Source organism: Haliotis rubra, unplaced genomic scaffold (genome assembly GCF_003918875.1).
Source record: "Haliotis rubra isolate DU_JTF1 unplaced genomic scaffold, ASM391887v1 Scf292, whole genome shotgun sequence".
Lineage (NCBI taxonomy): Eukaryota > Metazoa > Mollusca > Gastropoda > Lepetellida > Haliotidae > Haliotis > Haliotis rubra.
Genome location: NW_025766960.1, coordinates 305,515 through 333,215, shown reverse-complemented (window position 1 = coordinate 333,215; position 27,701 = coordinate 305,515). Strand labels below are relative to the sequence as shown.

General features: G+C 38.8%; 1 protein-coding gene and 1 long non-coding RNA gene across 2 annotated transcripts; one reads left to right on the top strand and one right to left on the bottom strand.

The window, feature by feature from the left end:
- The first annotated feature begins 4,794 nt into the window (after positions 1–4,794).
- Positions 4,795–6,078, top strand: LOC124282076. The gene is made up of 2 exons (XR_006900042.1): positions 4,795–5,055; positions 5,731–6,078. It is a non-coding gene; the product is annotated as an uncharacterized LOC124282076 (long non-coding RNA).
- On the bottom strand, positions 6,024–27,230 carry LOC124282075. Its single transcript, XM_046718044.1, has 4 exons — positions 27,005–27,230; positions 22,792–22,924; positions 21,118–21,287; positions 6,024–6,905 (listed from the first exon to the last, which is right to left on the bottom strand). The coding sequence occupies exons 1-4, from the start codon at positions 27,105–27,107 to the stop codon at positions 6,673–6,675; spliced, it is 639 nt and encodes a 212-aa protein (XP_046574000.1). The 5' UTR covers positions 27,108–27,230; the 3' UTR covers positions 6,024–6,672.
- Positions 27,231–27,701: the final 471 nt, after the last annotated feature.

Genomic DNA, 27,701 nt, shown 5'->3' with positions numbered 1-27,701 from the left:
CAAATATATCTTCTGATACAATAAAGAAATCAAGTCTGGCTTGTTGTCTTAGATTGTTTTTCCACCAGGTGTATTTACTACATTTATCATTGAAATTCCTCCAGACATCAATAAGATTATAAGATTCGATAAATTCTAATACAGTATTTCTTGATTTTGGGTTGTTTACATGCATATAATTCTCAAGATCAATTGTAGGATCAATCACCAAATTCCAGTCTCCAACAATTACCATAGAATCATTCTCAAAATTCAGAATATTTTCAAACAGATTAATGTAAAATTGATGGTCATCATTATTAGGACCATAGAGATTAGTCAGTGTCAGTCTTTTATCCTCTACGGTTATATCAGCGATTATATAATTGCCATTTTCATCTATTAAGGTCCTGTGTATTTTGAGATCAATATCGTTGTTAAAAAGAATGGCCACTCCTCTGGAATTAGATTAAAAAGGTGCAATTATGGATTGTAAACCCCATTCATTTCTCATAATATTGCAAGTAGATTCATCAATATGAATGTCTTGTAAACATATAATTGAGTGTAATTATTTCCTATGTATGTTCATTAATTCTTTTCTTTTAGATTTATTAGCAAGTCCTCTACACTTAGCTGAGATAACTTTAATTTTCTTAACATTATCCATTGTAATCAATAGTTTAAGGAGTTCTCAGAAATATCCATATACATACAATCTGTCTAGATATTGTGGCATCTTTGTAAACTGAATGGAGGTAGAAGTGCTCAAAAATGACTGTGACTGTGAGAAAGCATGTAATGCAAACACTAGTATTGTGATATCATGGGAACCATTTTTTCGTGATAAATGAAGAGAATAAATAAAAGGAAACAGAAGGTAACTAAAACAGAACAACGAGCGAACCATGCTTTAAGTATTTAAGTATTTAGTGATGTCATTTGTATCGCCATGGCGTATGCTTAATGTGAGTACAGATATTTTCAAGTAGGTGACATTTGGTGCGTAACTGGGGCTGATTTGTTCAGCTTCCTGTGCTCGGAATATTGGCAGACTAAGTTAGCCGGACTTAGTGTTTATTGTAGTTTAAAGGCCAGACTGTACCCATGTGTACATGGAATGGCTGTTGACAGCCTAAATGATTTAAAAAAAATGTAAGGTTACTATAGAAGTCTACGGGAAAACATCTGGTGTTGTGTAACCTCACTCTCCTACCCAGAGTTCCATGCGGCAAGCCAGCATAGTAATTCTGCCACAGACCAGAAAAATGTGACGATTCATTACATCTTACACTGTCCATTCTATATCATGTACAGATTTCTTAACTCTTTTATTTTTGATGAGTCTACACACCTAATTAAACAACGTTGTTAGAATTTCTTAATTTCACTGAGAAAATAAAAACATGTCACACTATTTCGATTTGCGTAGCGATCCTTTGTTTACATGGGTTGTACGGCACCACGTGCTGTCGTCAAAGCCGACGGGTCGGAAACGATGCAGCCAGTTTGATATCTAAATATGTACTGTCATAAACCTTACTGTCGCAGTTGTGGAAGAACATATAAGTAACAATGTAAAACATTATGAAGAGCGCGCCGAAAAGTTTGCGTAAGGCCAGTCTCTTCTTATTATTATTATTATTATTATGAATATGCGCGTTTGTTACAAACAAGAGAAAAGTCCGGTCACTGCCTGGGGCAGTGATGTTATGCTAAGTCATCGCAGCGCCGGAGTGTGGTGTTCCCTATACAGTCATATTTGCCTTGTTAGAGTTATGTCCCTTACATCATGTTCAAGTAGAACGTTCCTTCATAGAAATAAAGTGTTTTCCCTGTTTGTTACATGTGTATGCTTGTGTATCGTTGAATAACTGAATCTGGCACAACAGCCTGCTAATTATGATAGTTGTGTGTGCTTGTTTATCGTTGAATAACTGAATCTGACACAACAGCCTGCTAATTATGATAGTTGTGTGTGCTTGTTTATCGTTGAATAACTGAATCTGACACAACAGCCTGCTAATTATGATAGTTGTGTGTGCTTGTTTATCGTTGAATAACTGAATCTGACACAACAGCCTGCTAATTATGATAGTTGTGTGTGCTTGTTTATCGTTGAATAACTGAATCTGACACAACAGCTTGCTAATTATGATAGTTGTGTGTGCTTGTGTATCGTTGAATAACTGAATCTGACACAACAGCCTGCTAATTATGATAGTTGTGTGTGCTTGTTTATCGTTGAATAACTGAATCTGACACAACAGCCTGCTAATTATGATAGTTGTGTGTGCTTGTGTATCGTTGAATAACTGAATCTGACACAACAACAGCTTGCTAAATAACTGAATCTGAATCACACAACAGCCTGCTAATTATGATAGTTGTGTGTGCTTGTTTATCGTTGAATAACTGAATCTGACACAACAGCTTGCTAATTATGATAGTTGTGTGTGCTTGTGTATCGTTGAATAACTGAATCTGACACAACAGCCTGCTAATTATGATAGTTGTGTGTGCTTGTTTATCGTTGAATAACTGAATCTGACACAACAGCCTGCTAATTATGATAGTTGTGTGTGCTTGTGTATCGTTGAATAACTGAATCTGACACAACAGCCTGCTAATTATGATAGTTGTGTGTGCTTGTGTATCGTTGAATAACTGAATCTGACACAACAGCTTGCTAATTATGATAGTTGTGTGTGCTTGTTTATCGTTGAATAACTGAATCTGACACAACGGCCTGCTAATTATGATAGTTGTGTGTTCTTGTGTATCGTTGAATAACTGAATCTGACACAACGGCCTGCTAATTATGATAGTTGTGTGTGCTTGTGTATCGTTGAATAACTGAATCTGGCACAACAGCCTGCTAATTATGATCGTTGTGTGTGCTTGTTTATTGTTTTCTAACATTGCATTCAGCATTTTGTTGTTGGAATATTGGCCATTGTACAGACTTTATGGAGCGCAATAGTGCAGTGGTTAAGGTGTCTGCCTATCACGCTGAAGGCCCGGGTTCGATTTCCGGTGGACCAATAAGTCCGACACGGCTGCCTGATGCTGAGTTTGAAAAGCTCGTTGGAAAAGTTAAAGGAACCAACGTAAATATGTCGACTTCTCCCAGCGCAACACCTGGGAATAATAAGGACTGACTGACTGACTGAGTTTGGTTTTACGCCGCTTTTAGCAATATTCCAGCAATATCACGGCGGGGGGACACCAGAAATGGGCTTCACACATTGTACCCATATGGGGATTCGAACCCGGGCCTTCGGCGTAACGAGCCAACGCTTTAACCATTAGGCTACCCCACCGCCCTAATAATAAGGAAGTAACCCGCAGATCAAACTTCGAGACATCCAGAAGTTCGAAACAACGAACAAGTTCCAGACAATGGTGTTTGAGCGTATATATTTTACTTCCACCAGTTGCATCTTTGTCTCAGGAATGGTCGCTGGCTGTTGTAAGGTATTTTCTTTGCATTTTGGCTTCCAAATTATTGCTGATGGAGTGAAATCTTCGCGGAAGTATGGTAACCCAGTTACCCATCACTATTTCTGCCGCTTGGGCTGTTTTGTCGCAGAGGCTCATAGTCAAACCAGTCAAGAATTATGTCAATCATATTTAACATAATGTCCTGATTCATTCTTGTATAGTTGACTAAGATATGTAAGAGAAGATATTAATAATATTCTTCCAGAAATATGATTGACATGAAAATAACATACTCACGACTCAGTTATATTTCATTGATTCAAGTACGGGTGCACACTCCCGGGTGTAAACTTATGAAAGGAGTGAAATGTTAACACCCGCGTTAAAATCAGAAAGAGTCAACCGAATATTATAAGATAAACAACGGAAAAAGAACGGTGACAGGCATGAGTAAAAACTACAGTTAGAATATTGTGGCTATGTAGACATGTTTGCGTTTCCAACACATTAAATTTTCCTTTTCAACTTAGTGAAATATCTCCCCTGCTGGTTGTGTGTAATGTGACGAGTCACACAAACACCTTCACTGACACATTAAGTGCCGCCAAAATGAGTCAGAATATTACATACCGCTCTATGTCATTGCTTATGGTATCCCGATTAGGTACATCGATGCTCATGCTGTTCATCACTTGATTGTCTGGTCTGTTTACTATTTACTGACCGTCAAACATATAGCTTGAATATCGCTGAGTGCAGAGCAATTCTCTGTGGTGAGTGGTGTCCTCGCGGGTATGTTTCCGGGTACACAACTGGCTTGCCATTGAATGAGTTGTGTGTCACACCAGTGGGTCTGGGTGACCTTGACTTTCCTCGACACCTGTGTTTGTTTGTGATTCATTCCTGAACGTTGAAAGCGTGCAGTCTGGCAGATATCTATTATGATTATGGAAAAGTTTGTGTCGCTTTTGTTAACTGCTGAACATAAGAGATATTGTCATGATAATTATAGCCATGTGATAATTATATTGCCTTATTATGTGATACCAATGTAGCGTAAACACTTATTAGACCATTGCCTTAGATATTATGTGTGTGTACGGTCAAAAGCTGTTCCATTAGGACAACCAAGCAATCTTGTTTGAACATAGGATTACACTTCTAACCGATACTTAGATCTTTGACAGACTCATGAATACAAATATTACGCATTTTAGATAACTTAGTCAGTTGCCTGTGCGGTTGTTTCAAACTGTAAAACACGAGTGAAAAGGCGTGAAAGGTACTATATCTCATAAAGTACAAAAGCTTTTCAAATGGTTCATTTACAAGCCTTTAGTCCGTGGTAAGCATTAGGACAGGGCTACCTTTTTCAGAGTCGCCCTAAGGCTTATAATCATATGAAGATATGAAGGTCAGATCAGCATAGTGAAAAGCGAGTTTTTTAATGATAATACTTCCATTCATTTCCATTGAAACGCTAACCATATAAAGGGTCAACAGTGAGTGAGTGAGTGAGTGAGTGAGTGAGTGAGTAAATATTTAACGTCCCATCGGCAATATTTCAGCCACATCGAGCCGTGAACATTTGATGCATTAAAAATGAATGAATTTAGCGCATAGAAACCTGTCGTCAATGGGGTGAGTGAGTGAGTGAGTTAACTTCTGTAGTCACAGCGGCAGTATTTCAGCCATATCGTGACTTATAATAGTTAATAGCACACCTTTTAAAACCCTGTCGACAAAGGACAGTAAAACCAACTAGTATATCACATTATCAAGAAATAAAACTAGCATATATCTCTAAAATATGACAGCTGTCTGTAAATAATCGAATCTGGAGCATACAATCCAGTAAGTAATAGCGTCAACATCAATCTCTACAACTGGGATACGATGACATGTGTCAACTAAGTCAGCGAGCTTGACCACCCGATCCTGTTAGTCGCCTCTTACAACAAGCATTGGTTGCTGAAGATCAATTCTAACCCGGATCTTTACGGGTCACACAGTAAAGACTTTAGTACTTTTGTTACTTTGTGTGTGTTTTTGTTGTTGTTGTTTTCGCTTGTTTGTATATATATTGTATGCCCGCCCGTGTGCGTGTCTGTCTGTCTGTCTGTCTGTCTGTATGTATGTATGTATGTATGTCTGTCTGTCTGTGTGTGTGTGTGTGTGTGCGTGCGTGCGTGCGTGCGTGCGTGCGTGCGTGCGTGTGCGTGTAGCTTGTTTGTATATTTATTGTATGCGCGCGCGCGCGTGTGTGTGTGTCTGTCTGTCTGTTTGGTGGGGTGGGGGTGGTGGAAGTCCATTTGTGTGTTAAAGTAATACTACTGCATTTACCGAAATCGCCACTTCACATTTGAAAGCACTTCCAGTTCAGTTCATAATATGGTGTTGACACATAATGACACAGGATTTAAAAAACCCAACATTTTAAATCCTGATAAGGCATAGATGAGCCTGGATAATACTGTCTTCGTTTTTCTTGCAGTACTCGGTGGAACATTGCCTCCGGTTTTGTTGTTAATACTTACTTGACGTAAAGCCAAAATAATCGACGTCTTAAAGGCCCATATTGAAAATGTCCAAGAGAGTTCTGTTAAAACCTGTTAAACATCTAAACTTTTAACCTGTTAAACATTTAACAAACTTCAAAAACATTCGACAACTTTCTGAAAAAAATATACGCTGACAAACGAACTCCTGAAATGAATAAAACTTTGAGGTTTATCAAGCATTCACTGCATTGTCAATACGACTCTCCTTCTTCTTCTCCTTCTGTGGGAGCTGCCGTCGTCGGAGCTTTGTCACTGGGAAGGAGGTGGGTGAGTGCTGGCGGTGGGTGGATACCTGAAGCCCCTGGAGCAGTGACGAGGGGGTTGTCATCTGTTGGAGACGTTGTAGGAGGGTAAAGCTTTGATGTTTTAGGAGGGTCGGGCTGTGGCAACTTTCGACAACTTTCTGAAAAAAATATACGCTGACAAACGAACTCCTGAAATGAATAAAACTTTGAGGTTTATCAAGCATTCACTGCATTGTCAATACGACTCTCCTTCTTCTTCTCCTTCTGTGGGAGCTGCCGTCGTCGGAGCTTTGTCACTGGGAAGGAGGTGGGTGAGTGCTGGCGGTGGGTGGATACCTGAAGCCCCTGGAGCAGTGACGAGGGGGTTGTCATCTGTTGGAGACGTTGTAGGAGGGTAAAGCTTTGATGTTTTAGGAGGGTCTGGCTGTGGCATCGGTGGGTTGTCACTCTGAGGGGCCCCGGGGGGATGGGGCTTGCCATGCAGGTGCTGGCACGGACGGCGGTGGGTGAATAGTTCCTGGAGGTAGAGTCCGAGTATTTATCTGTCCGCCGTAAGAGTTTTGTCCAGGGGGGTGCACTGGACCTGAGGAACCGTTTGTAAGGTCGTTGGCTTTGATGGATGGGGGCATTGGGTAGTGGGTGATAGGTTTTTTTCCGTAGCCAGGTTCAATGCCTCCTGAAAAAGTGAGTGAGTAAATTAATTTAAATTACCTGGTTTATATTTCATAGCGTGCGTTCGATTATTTTAATATGAGCGACCTGAGACAACTGACCTTAACACATTCTGACAAGCAGAGTCATTCAGGCTCAGCCTGTGTTGACCAGTGACAACTTAGGACAGTACCCGGAATAACAAGGATGCAATTCAACCTTATGTGAAATTATGTATGCCATGAGAAGGAGAACTCAAATAGCCATGTTTTTTCACATACAAGAATGAGAGATTAAAAAGTGTTTTTCTGCTTGACAATTTTTTCTACTACTCTCTACCTAATGCATACAGCGACGAGAAAGTTGAAAATAATGGCCATCACATCAAGCGAGATACAAACATATTGTGCATTAATTCCAAGATGAATATTTTGTTGTTGTTGTAAATTTTACATTTGTATTTCCACTTTGTGTTATACATGTTTTATATATGATATTTTCCATACATTGGTACATTCCATTTCATGTTCAACATCTATACATTGCCCAACATGATATACACATATACACATATATATTAAAACATCTTGTCTATACAATGTTTTCCGTATATTGTCAAAAGCACAAACAACAATTTCCACATCATGTTAAACATGTTATATATTAAATGTTATCTCACATTGTTGAAGGATATGAGCATCAATTTCCACTTCATGTTGTATATACAACATTCTACATGTTGTCGAGAGGATAAATATCAATGAATATTGATACTGGTATGTATGCCGTAAATACAGGTATTATACCTAATTGTATTGATTGTATCAATGACATGATCTAACACATCCTTAACTCAATAAATTCAACAAGTATTACCCAGATTGTATAACTTGTAACAATGAAAGGTAATGTTGACCTAATGAATGAATGAACGAATGAATTGTCTTTATTTCCTCCAATAATGTCGGAGAGTACAATGAATTATGGACATGAATACCAAATACATGATTATGTTCAAATCATATTACAATGGGAAAGAAAGTTAAGCATATGTATATATAACACACTGGTGCGTCACTGAATGAAATGCGAATCATAGGTAGATCCTGCTCTGTAGGTTCCACGAACTAATACTCCTGGCAACAATGTCAATGAACTGGGCCCACATGTGGATGTCCATGTTGTCCACGATAGGGGTGATGCCACCAAGTAGAGTGATAACTTTCATGTCATCAGAGCTACATGATGTACATATTCATTCTCTTGACTTGATAGATTCAGAAAGTATTATACTATTGTATGACATGGAGTACTTAAAAGATGTTTTGGGTGGATCCGAATACAGCAGCTATAAGTATAAGTTATAAAACATTAGGTTCTCTTAATAGATTATGGAATGATGACCATAACGCATAAAACTTGTCATTTGTACATGTTGAAAAGGCACTGTGACTATATTTTGTTGCTTCATAGTATCTGCTTATCTCCCATTGTACGTGCTTGAAATTTGGAATTGCTTCTTTTACCTTTAAAATTACTTTGTGTCCAATCTAAGATCCAATCTTTACAAAGCTTAACTCTGCATTTCCTTTTTGAGCCTATCCAAATCAGTCTTGTCAGCATTAAGTTTCAAACCAGAGAATCTTGCAAAAATGATAGGGTATTCAGCGATGCATATAGAGTACTTTCACTGCCATCTAAAGAAAGGGTGGTATCGTCTGCAAATTGGGCTAAGATGAATTCTATATTTCCTTTTAATACCCTTTATATTTTTATTATTTCTTATAAGTATACCTAGAATTTCAGCACATGAAATAAAAATATATGGTGAAACCGGATCTCCCTGACGACAGGCCCTGCTTATTGGGAAGAATGAACTAGCAAATCCATTTACATGCACACTTGAAGACATATCATTAAAGAAAGTATTTATCCACCTTTGAATATTTGTTCCAAATTTGAATAAATTAAGTACGTCTAATGTAACGTTTCTGTCCACTGAGTCAAATGATTTTTCAAAGTCGATAAGGATTAAGAGACTTGGTATTTGGTAAGATTCAGTATGTTCCATAAGGTCATATATTAATCTAGTGACTTCGCCTATATATCGACCTGGTACAAATCCTTTTTGATCTTCATTAATTGTAAACAGTAATATACTTTTTAATCTATAAGCAATAGCTGTGGATGCTAGTTTATAGGAAGTGTTCAGAGGTGAAATTGGTCTCCAATTTTTCAAATACATTTTGGGTTTATTATCTTTAGGGATACATGTAATCAGTCCCTGTTTCTGTGTCACAAATAAAGTTTCATTATTATAAGCAAAGTTTAGTGAGTTTATCAAGAATCTGCTTTGATCATTCCAAAAGAATTTTAGGAATTCAGATGTAAATCCATCTGGTCCTGGGCTCTTATTGTTTTTCATTTGTTTTAAAGCTCCAAGAATTTCTTCTTAAGTTAGTTCTCCCAATCTAAACTTGAGGCAATATCATCATTTAACTTTGGTATTTCGTATTTTTGAAGCAATGAATTTAGATCTATTAGGGTGCAATTTTCACTTGTATATAGTTTTCTATGAAAAAAATTGAGTTTCCTTCAGTCCATCCTTTCTTTTAATTTCTGATATAGATTTATTTAGAAAGTTTCTAAATTCTACATTTAAAAAATATCTGTTTGGTTTTTCACCTTGTTCAATCCATTTGGCTTTGGATCTAATAAATGCTCTTTCAGGTTTTTTTTCTTCAAAATCATTAAGTTCTCTCTTTATATCATCTATTGCTTTGAGAATTTCTCGTTTATCTTGCAAATTATCTTATGTATCTAGTTTTACTTCCATTTCATACAATATATTCTCTAAGTTATTTATAGTATTAATGTCTTTTTTCTTTTTAGTGGAGGTATAATAAATTGTTAATCCTCTTATTTTCAGAAGAATCATTTCCCACAAGAGTTCATCGTTGATAGTATATTTTGAACTTTGTTCCTGTTGATCTTCTTTATCTGTTTCATAACTTTTTGAGGTACTTATTATTTTTTAACTTGTTGTACATATTCTGCATCATGTAACAAAGAATTATTGAACTTCCAAAATCCTTTACCTCTTTTAACCTCAGATAGAGATATTGAGATTGATATAACTCAGTGGTCTGAGTCAATACTTGGGCTTATGTCTGTTTGTATAACTTGTTGAAGTAAATTATGAGAGATCAAGAAATAGTCCAACCGCGCTTGTTTTAGGGGTGTAGGTTGTCGCCAGGTAAATCCTTTTTCAAAGGGTAAGTTTCTCTCCAAGGGTCTTTCAGATCAAGATAGTTCATCATGTCTAATTCTGTTTCTCTTGAGTTCCGGTTGTTTATGTGCTGATAATTAAAGGTATCTTTCAGCTGGTCTAATACTAGGTTCCAGTCTCCACATATTATAATTCTTTCTCCTAGTAACTGTTGAATATGTTCTTTAATTGTATTTAAAACAGTAATTGAATCTTGATTAGGACCATACATGTTTACAATAGTATATATTTTACCTGCCATTTTAACGTTTATTGTAACATAATATCTGAGCTTTTTTCTTGCGTAAAAATTGAAATACTTTTTCCTCTTGAAGGCATTATTTAGGCCCCTACAATTCAGTAAGATAATTTGTACTTTTCCCCTTTCAGCCATTTTCTATCATGTTACTGGCATAATTCATTTTATGGAAGTAAGGCAAATTGACAGTGGGAACTATTATGAAAGAACATCAACAAAACATTGAAATAAAATTTGAAGTAAAACAGAATTAAAAAACTTAAAATGACCTCCATGATACAATGGTTTTTGTTACCTCCTCTTGTGATATAAAGCAAGATAAATCAAAACAAACCTCATTGTTCTAGTACAGTAGAGTTTGGGACTGTTATTTAGACAACAGTTCAGCATTTTACCGTACTAGGCTAAGGCTAGAAGAGATAATTAACACCCAGTCCTAGCCCGCATCTTTTGATTAAAACTCCTTATATTATTTAAATTTATAAATAGAAATGCACATTGTTGTTAGCAACAAACATTCTGGGAAGAAGAAGGATAAGTTTTTAAAAGTATATATACACTGATCTATGTCACGTAATGTAACTAGGTGATTTTACTAAGGTCTTAAGACAGCGCGAGAATTTCTTTTTACATCATAATTTACAGTTCACTAACTAGATCTACTTGTTAAGGCTTCAAAGTTTTGAGGTTTTCCAATATACTGTTATGAAGTCCGCAAGTTCACATACAGTACAAATAAAAATAGTATCTTCCCATACAGTTTAATGGTGACACATACAGTGCTGATACAAAACGCCCGTCGTATGTAATATGGTAGTGACATCTACAGTGCAGATGTACGCAATACATGTCATACAGTATAGTAGTGACATCTACAGTGCAGATACAAGCAATATTTGACATACAGTCTAGCACGTAGTGGCATCTACTTTGCAGATATGAGCAATATATCACATACAGTATAGTAGTGACATCTACAGTGCAGATATAAGTAGTGTATGACCTATAGTATAGTGGTGACTTTTATAGTGCAGATATAAGTAGTGTATGACCTATAGTATAGTAGTGATATCTGTAGTACAGATATAAGTAGTGTATGACCTTTAGTGTAGTGGTGACATCTATAGTGCAGATATAAGTAGTGTATGACCTATAGTATAATAGTGACATCTATAGTACAGATATAAGAAGTGTATGACCTATAGAATAGTAGTGACATCTATAGTACAGATATAAGTAGTGTATGACCTATAGTGTAGTGGTGCCATCTATAGTGCAGATATAAGCAGTGTTGACCTACAGTATAATAGTGACATCTATAGTACTGATATGAGCAATATATCACATACAGTATAGTAGTGACATCTATAGTACAGATATAAGTAGTGTATGACCTATAGTGTAGTGTGACATCTACAGTGCAGATATAAGTAGTGTATGACCTACAGTATAGTAGTGACATCCATTGTGCAGATTTGAGTAGTGTATGACCTATAGTATAGTAGTGACATCTACAGTGCAGATTTGAGTAGTGTATGACCTACAGTATAGTAGTGACATCTATAGTGCAGACATGAATAGTGTATGACCTATAGAATAGTAGTGACATCTTTAGTACAGATATAAGTAGTGCATGACCTATAGTATAGTAGTGACATCTATAGTGCAGATATAAGTAGTGTATGACCTATAGCACGTAGTGACATCTACAACGCAGATGTACGCAGTGTATGGCATATAGTATAGCATCTACGGTGCAGGCATATTCAGTATATACATGCAGCACAGCGGTGCTATCTTCAGTGTAGATATAGGTAGTATTTCATAAACAGTACTGTATAGTAGCGACATCTACATTACAGATATGAACAGTTTATCATATACAGTATACCGCAAGTTCTGATCAAATTTGAAGACATTTCAAAATAAAATTAAGTAGATGGTTACCCGTTGTTCGTCACTTATCCTGATCCTTGGAAAGTAATGCACAAGGTAATCACATTACCTGATCCAGGAATATCCAAGAAAGAGTACACTTTATAACACAGTAAACGAAATTAGATAGGCCTTGGCTTGTACATAATCCATGAATATATCGAGTTCCCGGTTCATAACGCCCGGCACTTGTTCTACTCGAATCAGAATAATTTTGGTAAGTTTTCCAACGAGACGGTTTTCCAATCGTCCTGTCCCGTTTTCCTGTACTGTAGCGATAGAGTTAACCCCTTTCGAGGATACTTGTCTGCAGCCTGTGTTCCTTCCTTAGTTCGAAGCCTTTTATGAGCGAGTTTTCCACGTTGTTTCTTACAAAATGAATATATTATCGAAAATGACATTTCGCGGACTTATAAAAGAAAAAAACCCATAAACCATCAAAACCTGGATAGTTAATAAAAACAAAATGTTTTAGCCATGTCTGAATCGTTGAATGTTCAGCTATAACGGCATTTTGAAACTGCTAACCAGAGCTGACAAACATGCATGCGTGCGTGCGTGCATGCATGCATGCATGCATGCATACATACATACATACATACATACACACATACATACACACATACACACACATACGTACATACGTACGTACGTATACGTATGTACGCACGTACGTACGCACGCACGAATGCCCACTCACTCACTCACTTACACATACATTCAGCATGCTTGTCAACCAAGTCAGAGTTCCTGACCACCCGATCCCGTTAGTCTCCTCTTACGACAAGCATCGGTTACTGAAGATCAATTCTAACCCGGATCTTCACAGGTTATAAGAACTAGAGAACTAGGCATCTTTGCAATTATACGTGCGTGCATCCATCCATCCATCCATCCACCCATCCACGCACGCGCGCAGCCCCGTGCGTGCCAGCTACCTTTCTAGCTTTCTATTGAAACATCAATGCAGGGTGCGACTTGAAACTATTGACGTCCATTTATAAAGAAGGCGCTGAGTCAGTCCTTCCTGTCCCGACTTGGATATAGTTGAACCCGATGTTTAAATGATATCAATATATTTCATGCTAGCTATTTCTTTTAAATGTAACGTTATGGGAAAATAAAAGTTCAGTCTCACCTCACAGCAAGATGGAAAATAATAATACTGGATTGATATACATAAGATTGATATAGACAACATATCATTGAGGTTTGAGAGATATAGCGAAACAGAATGAGGTGAGACGCATTAACGTGCGACCTACTTTGTTGAATAAAGAGAACTTTCTATGGAGAATTGGATACAGTGTGTGTGTGTGTGTGTGTGTGTGGTGAAAGTTCATAATATGTTGCTAAAGGCTGCTGTATCAAGGTGAGACATGACGTATCACAGTTCACGAATATGTTAATATGTCCTGGAGTCGGAATGTACAGGAAAGGGAAAGAAATACAGCAGTTACACCAATAACAGACTTGCTTCAGGTTAGGTATGTACTTACCTACACAGTCGTACTTAAACAGTTCGGTAAATATCTTAGTGGTCTCGCCAAGCCGATTCATTCAAGTCGCATTATCCATTCAATCTATTCGTGACACACGCGTTTGCTTAACCAGTGACGCGATACATTTACTGTATATATTACATTATAGGGTAAGCGTTGGTGTATTGTGCATTTTTATTTTGAAGGTGGTTAAATCAAAGAGGTCATGAGGTTTCACCTTGTTGAACCTTTATTTGTTGTGTATGTGTATTCTGTCATACATGTAACCGGTATTAAATATATTTCAGTGAATAGTGGTGAAGTATGAATGAATGTTCATGTAGGTTTATATTCCTAGACAAGTAATGCATGTATGACGTTTTGGAATACATACCCCAAGGTGTTAGTAGAGGCATCCCCTTACGCCAGATTGTGGGGTGTTGGACTCTCTCTCTCGGATTCTAGGATTAGGAATGAATTAAATTGGCGTGAAAACAATCTGTTGGGAAAGATCTTAATGGAAGTGAAGCAACGCATTTCCATTGAGTATCAGTGTATTTTACCTGGAAATAGTTGTGGTAGTCATCACTTTGACATCTTCTCAATGCATATATAATCCGAAATAATATGTCAATAGCTGTGTATGCATGTTTACTGTGTAGCCAATATAGTATGGTCACCTCCATAGGTTTCTATAGGGCTGTTGCACATGCACATGACTTCAGTTGAGACGTCGGATGGAGAGCTACTCCACAGTTCAGTACAAGATGTCTTACCTCTGTGACACATGCCTCGGCCTGCTACCCGTGGATGCCAACGGTGAAGATGACCAGGGTTTATGTACCTGTGTTTACTGTAAGGGTAGATTAAAATACACGTACCACCATTTTCTAACACATACCGACAAGTGTGCCGTGAAGTAGAAAGTGTCTTTCCAGATTCCCTCCTGTACGTGTCACGTGTAAGTTCAAGAATAAACCTCCATGCTAGGGTCGGCGATTGACAGTTTCCTGCCACCTGACGAATAAGACGTCCCCTTTCAACATGAAGAGAGCTGAAGAGGATATAGTTGAAACTAGAGACATTTTCGTCGATTTTAGCAAGACCAAGTCAAAGTCGAGAAAGCCATGTTAAAACACAGGTCTAACTTTCATCATCTATATTGAACATAAACGATGTATCCTAACCACGATTCCCATAAGGGGGAGCTTGCTTGTGTTTCCAATGTATCCAATGCCTTATTAGATCAAGTACAGTTCTATGACAACTTAGTGAAACTTACAATCGCGGGGTCGTCTCAAAATATAGTTGTAGAATTTCTCGTTTTACATCACCATTGATGAGTTCAATACCCATTCAAATCGACACAAGCAATATCTTAACGGACAGACAACAAAACGATGAAATCGTTCATGATCTATTTATTAGAAAACCAAAACGGTTATATAAAGCCGTGATGCAAGCACTGACATTTCCATCTATAGTCTGTTTGCGGTGAAAACGTACCGATGAATTTCACTATAAACAAAAAGTAAATCAAATAAAGTGAAATAAAGATTGCGAATCCTCATAAGTTTACATTGCCATTTGAAAATTTAAATCTCAGAATTTCATTCAATTTAGGGTCAAAGTTGTTTAACAAACGATCATAGTTTCAAATCGGTTTTATTGGTTTGTATTACAAGGGGGTATGCACATTAAATGAAATACCGAGAACAAGGAGGGTTGGTCTCTGTTAACGCTCATCACGTACCGCACGTGCATTTGTTTCACTGTTCCAACTATTGCGCTTACTGATTTACGTTTTTGTTTAAAGTGAAATTCATCAGTACGTTTTCACTGCAAACAGACTATAGAAAACTGATAAAATGAAAACAGTTCGAGTTCATTCTCTATAGTCACATGCTGCTGCAAGGCGTGGTAGATAGTCTATACTTCAACAGTTCTGCAGGTTGATATGTCCATTGTCGTATATGAAACACAATTGAGCGTTGTATTTGAATGTTTGAGTTTGCCTTTCCAGAGTTACACGCGTTCACTCATGTATCTAGTCATACTATGGCTGTTCTCATCTAGTCGTTCTATCTTCTATGTCAGGTATGGCTATTTCTTATCCATCGACCTGCTTTGTAACGATTTCCGTCCAGGTGATGCCAGTTTCACGACTCCTTTAACCTAGATGGAAACTGGGCTTTTCTTGTCGTCATTCGAGTTTACGATGTGTTTTCAAGATATGAATCAAGCTGGACATGAATTAAAACAGCATCTTCTCCCAACCGCTAGATTCTGACACTGATACAGAGATATATTGAACATGGATGTTTATTCCTGATCTTTCTGCTCCCCCTCATCATCATCACCATCCTCAGGAGCCGTGACAGATTCAGTGTCACTTTCTACATCGGGCATGTCTATGCGTGTCAGAAGGTCTTTCATTTTTGGCTTCAGAAAGAGTTTGATTTTATGTTTGAGGGTGGATTGCTCCGTGGAAGGATTCATATCTCCCAGACTGTCCAGAATGGCCTGAAACAGATGTGCCTGTTTAAAGTATGTGGTGCATTCCACCAGGCAGTTGAGATTACCAGCCAGTTCATTTACCACAACTGTTTCATTTTCGTCTCGATCCATTCTTCTGTTCGTCCCTGCTGCTTGTACTTTTTCTCTTGAGTTTCATTACCTCACGAGGCGTATTGTACACGCACATTCAGATACATTGTAAACCCACGTTTTGCCACTCTTTCGGCTTCCATGTCAGTAAATGTTGGCTTCCCACGAGGATATTTAACAGCAAGACCACCACTTGTCTGGGAGGGTAAGTCATTGACATCATCATTGGCAGTGTCGTCCTTGCTCTCATATCTGGCATATGATATGCTCATTGCTCTCTGGATTTCATGGCACGTTTTCTCTTTGATTTCAGGGCATTTTCCAGACACCAAGTTTTGATATGTCGTTGTAGGTCTTGCATGTTGTCTATGAGCAGCCCGCAGTCTGCACACGCTGTGACCATAGTAAAGAATCCCTCACTACTCGTGTCCAAATCGGGGCGGTTGGGTAGCCTAGTGGATAAAGCGTTGGCTCGTCACGCCAAAGACCCGGGTTCGAATCCCCACATGGGTACAATGTTTGAAGTCCATTTCTGGTGTCCCCAGCCGTGATGTTGCTGGAATATTGCTAAAAGCGGCGTAAAACCAAACTCAGTCAGTCAGTCAGTCGTGTCCAAATCCGTGTATTCTTGAGTGGGTTGAGGATCGGGAGGCGACCTCTGTTCTGTTGTTGTTGTCTCGGAAGTCAGAGGACTATTGAGCGAGACGTTCGTGGCCAACTGGTCCGTCGGCAAGTCGGGTTCAGACTGTGCTGTTGCTCTCCCGTGGTCTTCGTTTATGAGGTTGACATGTAGTCGATCCTTGTCTTTCTTGCTAGCTTTCAGATCAATGGTGAGTTGTCCAAAGGGTTTTTTGGCAGCCTTTTCCTCCATGCCATAAAGTGATACATATTTTCAGGGAAAAATCTACGGGCAAACACTTTGATTTGTTGTTTATGAACGGGTGAATGAAATAGGGTCATATAATGAGCGTTCAAAGCAATGTCTCTTGATTCTTTGCCTCTCAGAAACAGGTTCTACATCAGAAACAAGATTAGGACATTTTTGTGATGGGAGTAAACAGCCAAGAGATATGCTTGTCATGCTTTGTTTCGGCAAGGAAATCATCCAACACCAACACGTTCCATTGACGAGCATCAAAGTAATTCTCATCCAATATATTGTAGGGAATTCCTTTCACAAACATCACATGAGGCAGCTGCTCGCTGATTTGCTGATATAATGGCTGCCACTGAGTAAAAAAAACAAACAATGCGGTTCGGTAGGAGTTGGATCAAGCCATGTCATAGAAGATAAAAGGTAAACACAGATTTTCCACGGCCACTAGGTCCAACTACGTGCACATTGGAGGGAATCACGAATTTGAATCGTTCTCGAAGATCAGAGATACTTGGTAAATGAGGCAGCGACCAGTTGACTTGCAGCGGTGGCGGTAGCGGGTGGGCTTGCAACAGCGGGTGGACTTGCAGTGGCGGCAGAGGTAGCGGGTGGGCTTGTTACTGTAGGTGGACTTGCTGCAGTGACTGGACTTGCGGCAGTGGTGGCTGAACTTGCGGCAGTGGTGGTTAAACTTGAGGCGGTGGCGGAGAGGGGTGTAACATCTATGGTGTTACAGATTATGAATATTTGTGTGTTAAAGACTGGCTTATACTGAAGGACCACAATGACTGGCTTGCTGGCTTGCTGGAATGATCGTAACCTTCCCAATGGCAACACACTATGTACTTATCGCTTATTCAAGCACACCTTTTCTGTTGAATATTATGTAAAAGCTATCCTTAATCACTCACATCGAAGTATCCTCAGCGGATCATTGCCACTGGAAGTGGAAGTTGGACGTTTTACACGACCCATAACTCCATTAGAAAATCTTTGTAACAGTAACTCTGTCGACGATGAGGTCCATTTTCTTGTTGAATGTATTTTTTATAATGAAATCAGATATAAGCTCTTTAATAAACTAGACATAAATGATAGGTCTTTCAATGCCTTATCCTCAGTTGATAAAGTCATTTACATATTATCCAACGAATGCCATATGCTATAAAATCCATAGCCGCAAACGTTGTTTTTCTATAATTTCCCATAGGAATGTCCTCAAATGAGCCACTTAATATTATTTCACTTGGTCGTACTGTATTTCATGTATCTTTTTATCTTTTGTGATATTTTAAAGTATCAACCTTTTAATATATTACATTTATGTACAACATGTCCTATATGCATGTAGTGTCTCGTAGGTCAATGTTGGCTGGACACTTTTATGAAGTGTGTGACACTTTAATAAAATATTTTTCTTCTTCTTCTTCTTCTTCTTGTATCTGATATGTCTTTAGGTTTTGTTTATTTCTCCTGTGTCGTAACATGACATCTCTCCTTGAAAATAGTTTCTCAGAGTCCGGTAAGGTGGCAACCCCCATGGTGATCCAATACAGTGTGCGATTAGAGGGTGTGAAGCCTTCTTTTATACCCTTGACTCTGCTGACGCTTCAAGGCAGCTAGTGTCCGTTCCACCACAGCCTTCACCTCCGACACATGTTGTATTTTCACAGGTTGTGTTTTCAGTACAGTCTTTTGTCCCTTCTTGGTTGTCATCGTTTTCGTCCTCTTCTTTGGGGCAACATGTCTCTTCTTCAGCGGTGTCCTCTTTGGTGCCGTTGTTTTCTCGACTTTGACTTGGTCTTGCTAAAATCGACGAAAATGTCTCTAGTTTCAACTATATCCTCTTCAGCTCTCTCCATGTTGAAAGGGGACGTCTTATTCGTCAGGTGGCAGGAAACTGTCAATCGCCGACCCTAGCATGGAGGTTTATTCTTGAACTTACACGTGACACGTACAGGAGGGAATCTGGAAAGACACTTTCTACTTCACGGCACACTTGTCGGTATGTGTTAGAAAATGGTGGTACGTGTATTTTAATCTACCCTTACAGTAAACACAGGTAAATAAACCCTGGTCATCTTCACCGTTGGCATCCACGGGTAGCAGGCCGAGGCATGTGTCACGGAGGTAAGACATCTTGTACTGAACTGTGGAGTAGCTCTCCATCCGACGTCTCAACTGAAGTCATGCGCATGTGCAACAGCCCTATAGAAACCAATGGAGGTGACCATACTATATTGACTACACAGTAAACATGCATACACAGCTATTGACATATTATTTCGGATTATATATGCATTGAGAAGATGTCAAAGTGATGACTACCACAACTATTTCCAGGTAAAATACACTGATACTCAATGGAAATGCGTTGCCTCACTTCCATTTAGATCTTTCCCAACAGATTGTTTTCACGCCAATTTAATTCATTCCTAATCCTAGAATCCGAGAGAGAGTCCAACACCCCACAATTACTAACACCTTCGGGTATGTATTCAGCAGCAGAGACTTAGGTTCTTCATATTGAGTGAATTTGACATAATTTGCTTTTTGCACCACTTGTGGACTGATCATATGCCACACGGTTGGATTAAAATTCTTCACACGTTTACCTAGTTGTTTCTGTTCAGATGGAGACGGTGAATGAAAAATACGCTCAGCAATAACTGTATCTCCAAATGTCAAGGATTTGCAATACATTAGTACTGCTCGGAACAGTTAAAGGTTTTCCCATTCACTTCAATCTTCACAGGATAGTGTTGACTGAAAGGACTATTTCTCGAATAGAACTAGTACACATAGCGATTATCATCAACAGTTCCCATGTTGTTCTCATCACAAACTACCATCCCGGGCTTTTTAGGGTTTGTGGAACATCTGTCTCGTCAAACACAGAAGTCCATCAGTGGGTCAACAATACTTTATTTGTTGTCTAAATATGCATTACATGATAGTGCAGCAACGACCAGGCAGCATCACAGAGCCGATCGTCAGCCGAACTGTCAGCCCGCTGTCCGAGGGTCAAGTCCCGTTACATTAAGATTTCATTGTCTATATAATACTGAGTGTCAGGCTGCCCTGTATCGTATTACGATACCTGTATGGTCAGCCCGCAGTATCCAGCACCTCATCCACAATGTTCAATATACTCTAAGGTTAATTAGGGTTAATTACACGCAGGCAGCTGACGTGTACATGGCTGTGCTGATGGACATGATAATAAGCTGCTGATATTTCATGTATATTGACAGCTCTGTGATTTAGATTTAGATAACCCAACTTAAACTTAACTCAGAGAATATACAAACATATTCCCCGATAAAGCCCACAGAAAGCAAGAGGAAGTAGCTCGCATGCTCTTCCGAGCGCGGGCTATTTGACATCAGGCTGCATTCAGCGTTATACACAATCCAGGGTGACATGACCAGCCCGTCATTGCGCGCAACATTTGAACTACGCTGACTGTCTACTCATAAGATTTTACTTTTGTTTACACACACCTTTCATTCACCTTTCCTGACCTGTGACGTCCTGTCTATGTCGTACCTGACTCTGACCACGTGACTTATATGATTATATGACCCAATCATATTCCATTTACCTTCCCTCTGGTTAGCCATGCGTATACTCAGGCAAAAGTTGTTTCTGCTCCCACCCTACACACACACACACACACACACACACACCTACACACACACACACACACACACATACACACACACACACACACACACACACACACACACACACACACACACACACACACACACACCTTGTTATATATAACATGGTGGTATTTTGACTCACGTGAGATCCCAGAGGACGTCACACGGGGCCGAGTGGGAGGATGAGTGACCCGTCGTCGTCTTGGTCTTCTGTTCTTTATAGAACAGTAAAGGATGTAACAGAGGAGGACTAACAACAAGATGACAGCAAGAACGCCTCCAGAGATCTTCAAGCCCAAGAGGGCTTTCTTTCTGTAAAAAAAAATAACAGTGTCTTTTTACATAATCAATGAAATTTCTCTGGATTATTAAAAGTTCGCTGGTGATCTACTTTCAGTTGCTGGCGATATATAGCCCATTTTTATGCTGTACTGTCATAAATAGTATATATTTTTAAGTCACAAGCTAGTTTTGAATCGGCACCCGTGAAGAACACCTCCTCGTGGTGGGTGCTGAGTAACGTTAAGCGCTCTTCAACCCCCAGTTGTGGACCCGGAGGTATATTTGGTCCACCAACCCGTTTGCCGTGGGTAGCGGAGGAGGAGGACGGGAGTCTGGTGGTTGAGGGCACTGGTACCAGGAATAGCGTGACTGTCTCCATCTTAAGGGATACATATTTCAATGTTAAAACTGTTAAGGATCTTTTAAATATTGTTCAGTTTCATTTAATTCTTGGCTTTTGAAAAGAAATTGATTTAATTAATGAATTTTGATAAATATGTTCTGTAGATAGATGTATTTTAATTATTGGTAGTTTAGATTAGTAACTTGGATTGTTAGTGGCTGTACCCTCAGAGGGGGTTAAAGTATTGTAAAATTATTGTCCTCCTGAGAGGGTACGTAAGTCCCAAAACTTTCAAAGTCAATTTATGCTTACCAGGATCTTTTAAACGTAGTATTCTTGTTATTTAAAGTTTGGCTAACATTTCTTACAATCGCCAACAGCTGAAGGGATGGTGTAAACCCAACTAGGGTCCATGCAGGTAGCAAAGGCACTGTAAGTCCCCATGGTCCCTAGTATGGTGATCTACCCTCAGTTGTTGGCGATCTATAGCCTATTTTTATATTGTGTTGTCCTCTATAGTAAACATGTTTTAGATTTAATTACTAGATTTACATATATATATCTGTGATATTCTAGTTGTTTTACTGTCCTTCGTTGACAGAATTTTATAATCTATCTTTAATTATTGTTAATCTATAACTTGTTTTGGTCACGATATGGCTGACATATTGCCGAAGTGACTTTAAATTTTAACTCACTCACTCACCTCAATAAATGTTCGCAGAATATGGACAGTAATGGACAGAAATCTTAAGTTTTACCTCACTTAATTTTGAAACATCCAAGTAGGTGTGAGTGTAAATTCTTTTTACAAAATGATGACACAACACGAGAAGATCAGTTCTGTTATCAACTCAATGTTAGGCCAGGCAAGGTAACAACAAGTTAACGTCTGTTGGTATGGCGCGGGGTCTCGAACCACCAACCTTCCGCTTTTAAGACTTTCTAAACTATGGAGACAGTCCTCCTAATATTGGATATTTAAATAATACTGTTTGAAAATATACAAAAATAAAGAAAACATATGAAATCCATAATGATCCCAGATACACATCAATGCAGCTGAAACTTATCGTGACATGAAGATATACTGGTGTTTAATTAAATGCACTTATTTCTTTTCTACATGATGAAAGAGTTCTTAGTTAGGCTTTGCTTATAGACAATAGATAAGATTGGGCCTTGACTTACGATAAGATACAGCAGTAACGTGTGTAGATTGTCCCGCAACAAATATTGGAACAGTACATGTACACCTTGTAGTAGATGGATCTGTAATTGATGGATGATCGACGGCTTACGGAACACACGGTGCCATTACACACTGCAACAGAACACGACATCATCAGTGCATAGACTATAACAGAAGGAAGACGATGGGAGAACATGAAGGGCGATGAGCAGAGACATCTTATCTATGTAACAGCAGCACTTAGGGGATGGATGATGGGATGGTAGATCTTGCGATTGAGGGATGGGTGGGTTAGGAATTGGGTGATATCAGTGACAGTTAAACTATATTTCTGGGTCCAAATTTTAATCGAGTACAACAGGTACGATAAATAGCACAGAGTCCTATTCATGAGTGGCATTGTCAAAGAGAACACATAAAAACTCAAAACAAAAAAAATATCTGGTAAAACTGTATCATCGATAAATGATCATAACTGCGTATAATAGTCCATTTAAAGGGTGATAATATGAATGCCAGGACTGTTGTATTGTAGTACAACTATTGCAAAGTATTGCTTAAAGATGTATTACTCTAAGGTAAAAACATTCCTGCAATACTGTTGCGGATTCGAATAGGATATAATGATTGCAGGAGTATGATGACAGAATGTATTGCACTATTGTAAAACGCTATTTCTATGAAATTTAATTCAAGTCTCTGTGAGATGTTGCCTTTGTCTGCTTTTTCAATCCTTCGGAAGACTTCGATCAGCCAGTATATGTTCGGATGGCGATATCCTAGTGATCTGTGCAATCGTTGTGAAAGCCCTCCAGACTGTTTGTGGTCCTCGGGCCGACTGTCTCATGGTGATTCAAGATGTGAAGTGTGAATCTGGCATCATCATCCACCCAGTTGGTCACCATGTTGTCATTAAAGTCACCAGACCTGGCAACATCACATCCATGCAGGCGTTCTCCATCACATCCATCCAGGCGTTCTCCATCACATCCATCCAGGCGTTCTCCATCACATCCATCCAGGCGTTCTCCATCACATCCATCCAGGCGTTCTCCATCACATCCATGCAGGCGTTCTCCATCACATCCATCCAGGCGTTCTCCATCACATCCATGCAGGCGTTCTCCCATCCATCATTCCATCCAGGCTCCATCACATCCTCCATCCACATCACATCCATCCAGGCGTTCTCCATCACATCCATGTTCTCCATCACATCCATCCAGGCGTTCTCTATCACATCCATCCAGGCGTTCTCCATCACATCCATCCAGGCGTTCTCCATCACATCCATCCAGGCGTTCTCCATCACATCCATCCAGGCGTTCTCCATCACATCCATCCAGGCGTTCTCCATCACATCCATCCAGGCGTTCTCCATCACATCCATCCAGGCGTTCTCCATCACATCCATATCCACATCACATCCATCCAGGTTCTCCATCACAGACGATTTCCTTATACAGCAAAACCAAGCTCTTGAGTCTTCCTTCATCCAGGCTTGACTGTAGTGGAAGAAGCAGCCCCTTGTCCTCAGCTCCAGGAAACTCGGACTTAATAGCCATTTTCATCTGTTGCAGCCTCCTGTTGGTAACAGGTCACAGACGATCAACATCTGAGTGGATACTCTGTTGCTTATAATATGTTCTCTAATTTAAATAACTTCTTTAATTCATATGTTATATTTTTAAATGAAATGTCCATGTTTTGTCGGACATAGAATAAACTCAATAAATGAACTCTCTCTGCCCATTTTTAGACCATAGCAATTAAGTACAAAGTGGTGACTCCAGGTGGTCTCCAGTTGCCATCTGTCAGCCATACACCTGCTTCATCGGGGTTGATCCTCCACAAGCTTTCTTCTTCATAGTGCTGACGAACCTCAGACGATCAACATCTTCTCGAGGATGACTGAGCTCTGACACATTTCTCACATAGTCTCCAACAGTGGTGCATTTTCCCTTGCAGGTCTTGATGACACAGCTTGTGTGTTGTGTTCTTGTTGAGTTCTTATTGTAGAGGTATCCATCAAATAGTGCTTGTTGTGTACCTCTCGATGATGTCACATACTCCACTTGTCTTAGTCCAGCCATGACTGTGTCTAACGAGTGAATAATAGCCATTTTATACTTAAATAATGCATATAATCACTACCATTTGTGCTCTCATGTTGGCACAAAGATCTCAACATGACACGTGGTTTTTTTTGGCCAATTTGGGATTAAGACTGTCTTCAGAATAATTTGCAGAATTTTATCATACTAAAATATACAGTGTGTTCGTTCGCAGCATACACTAACCATACTGTTTGTGTTAGCAATAGCCTAATTCTTCATTTTGAGTTAAATCAACATGCAACTGCAATATCAATATCACTTATAAAGAATACAAATCTAACCTTGAAAAAACCCTAATGACTCTGAGGGGAATAACTGTCATTGTGACATTAAACTAAACCTTTTCTAGGATGACAAATTGTCAATAATCAAAATATTCATTCGGATAGTTTTTCATTATTATTTTCTACTGTACTTATGACATAAGATATTTTTTAAAAGTATGTTTAAGAATATTAAAAACAATATTTATAGATATCACACTGCTTACTAGTAAAGCAGTTGATCTAGGCTTTTGACTGACTGTTTCATGAATACGTAGCTTTATTGTAGTACATCTGGGAAAGATATAGTATAATGCAAACGGGACGTATAACAGACGGGAGTAAATTTTATCCACATACTAGGGACTAAACACCTGCACTGTGCTATTTCCTGAACTGAAAAAAAAACATGTCGGGAAGACGTTAAATTATAACTCGCTTACTCTGGACCTGGATTAGTATATATCGTGACCGAAATATGCTTAGTGATGAAAATTCTTCGATTTGCTAAAAATAATATTCATTCAACAAGAACATGCTGACTATGAGGAATGATCATGCCCAAAAGTGTTTAGTACATGTTATACTTCATCTGCCTAACATCAGTTGTGTAAACAACAACAATTGTGTAAATAGCATCTAGCATGCCCTCAACAGGAGCGTCAACATCATGCACGACATTGGTGGTGTGAACATAACCAGGTACATCGACAATAGCGTCAACAGCATCTGGCATAACATCATCACCAGAGGTGTTGTTAAGAAATCTGTAGAGGGTAATGTCCGAGTAACTCTCCATTCCTTAAAAATAATGGAGCCGAGGTCTCGGAGGGGCCGAGGCACATTATTTTTAAGGAATAGAGAGTTACGAGGATATCACCCTACTTAAATTACATTCAATGTATTGGGAATATTTCTGTTATCAAAATTAAATGTCAAAATGACAAAATGAAGTCTTTAATTTGAAACTGGTACACATCGCTCCATTCCTGAAAAGTAATGGAGCGAGCAGACAATGGAATGACGTCACATATGTTATTTAATTTCAGGTCTTCTTCGTTTTTGGCTTGATATATGTGGTTGAGTTAATCATTTAGTAAATTAGACGTAAGTCCACAGCGTGGCTTGTTCCCAGTCAGAGCTTGGTGAGAAGTCATCTTAATGGTTTCATGTTACGATGCATGTTGAATGGACCATTGGACGAAGCGAATATCACTTCACGAATGTCACGCATCCATGCCACCAGTCTCATATCGCCATTACTCCTCTCCTCGGATCCCTGGCTAGTTGTTTTAAAGACTTTACTAATGTGAATAATGTTTTAAAACTCAAATAAGCCACTGTCCATTCCATGCAATGCACTCAATGGGCACTTGCACACATTGGTTGTAACATTATCAAACTTTACAGATATCAAACTTGTCATTAGTCTGAATTTCCAGATAGAAAATAATAGATATATATGCTCGATATTTTACACATGATTTGATTTCTTATTTTTGTCAATTTTGTACCTTTTACAGTTGTTGGAGGTGTCACTTCGGTACCATACGGATAAGGCCCTGTGTTATTGGACCCGATATTCGATACACAAGCACTATTACTCATTGACTATAATTGCATGATAAATACATATTCCTCTTATTCGGGATGCCCAAAACATACAATGGTACTATTTATATATACAACACTGATCAACTGGCGAGACAATCGCACAGTATATATCTCTATTTCTGCATAAAGTAACACAATATTATATATGTACACTTAAAAGAGTTAGCTTTAAAAACAAACGAAAATTAAACATCATAGTAAATAAAGTAACGATTTACCGGAAAAGTATCCCACAAGCAAGAGAGTGACAGCCCAGGTTGCCGCCATCTTGAATGTCAGATGTGGAGTGTTGTTGACTATCGCCTTGTACCCTGAAAACATGTCTCGTGAGTCACACTGGTTGCAAGCCGTGAATGCGAACAATGTAAGTGTATGTTTTGACGTGAATCGCTATGAATAGTTTCTTATAAAATCGAGCTATACATGCTTCGGTAATAATTTCGCAATAGTTGTCCTACAATGCAACAGTATTCATGAGGTGTTTTCTTATAGTGAAATACTGTCACGTCCCAATTCTCACCCTTAAAATAGACTAGCACACCCAGGTATTATCCGATATGGACGATTCAGTTTTACCAGATATTTTAGGTAAAGTTTCTATGTGTTCTCTTTGACAATGCCACTCATGGACCCACAAATATAGTTTTGCTATTTAAAAACTCATTATCTACAAAGTAACAATATTATCTACAGTCAGGCCGCATTATTCCGTACAGGGTGCCGTTGTACAAAGCGATCTTAGCGCTAAGGTTACCGTAACTCCCATTCATTAACGTAGACTTAAGGTAGCCTTAGCGCTAAGGTTGTTTTGTTTTGATGTTTCTCATAAAAATTGTTAGGATAGTGAAACGTTAGGTTTGCTGAAACAAGTCCACTAAACATACATGTACATCACACTGCAGTAGAGTTACTTTC

Excerpts from the sequence above, each read along its gene's own strand:
- LOC124282075 (XM_046718044.1), bottom strand. The coding sequence starts at position 27,107 with ATGTTTTCAGGGTACAAGGCGATAGTCAACAACACTCCACATCTGACA. Across the intron at positions 22,925-27,004 it reads GCTTGTGGGATACTTTTCCG|TGTGTAATGGCACCGTGTGT; the intron begins GTAAATCGTTAC and ends GTTCTGTTGCAG. Across the intron at positions 21,288-22,791 it reads CGTTACTGCTGTATCTTATC|AAAGAAAGCCCTCTTGGGCT; the intron begins GTAAGTCAAGGC and ends TTTTTTTTACAG.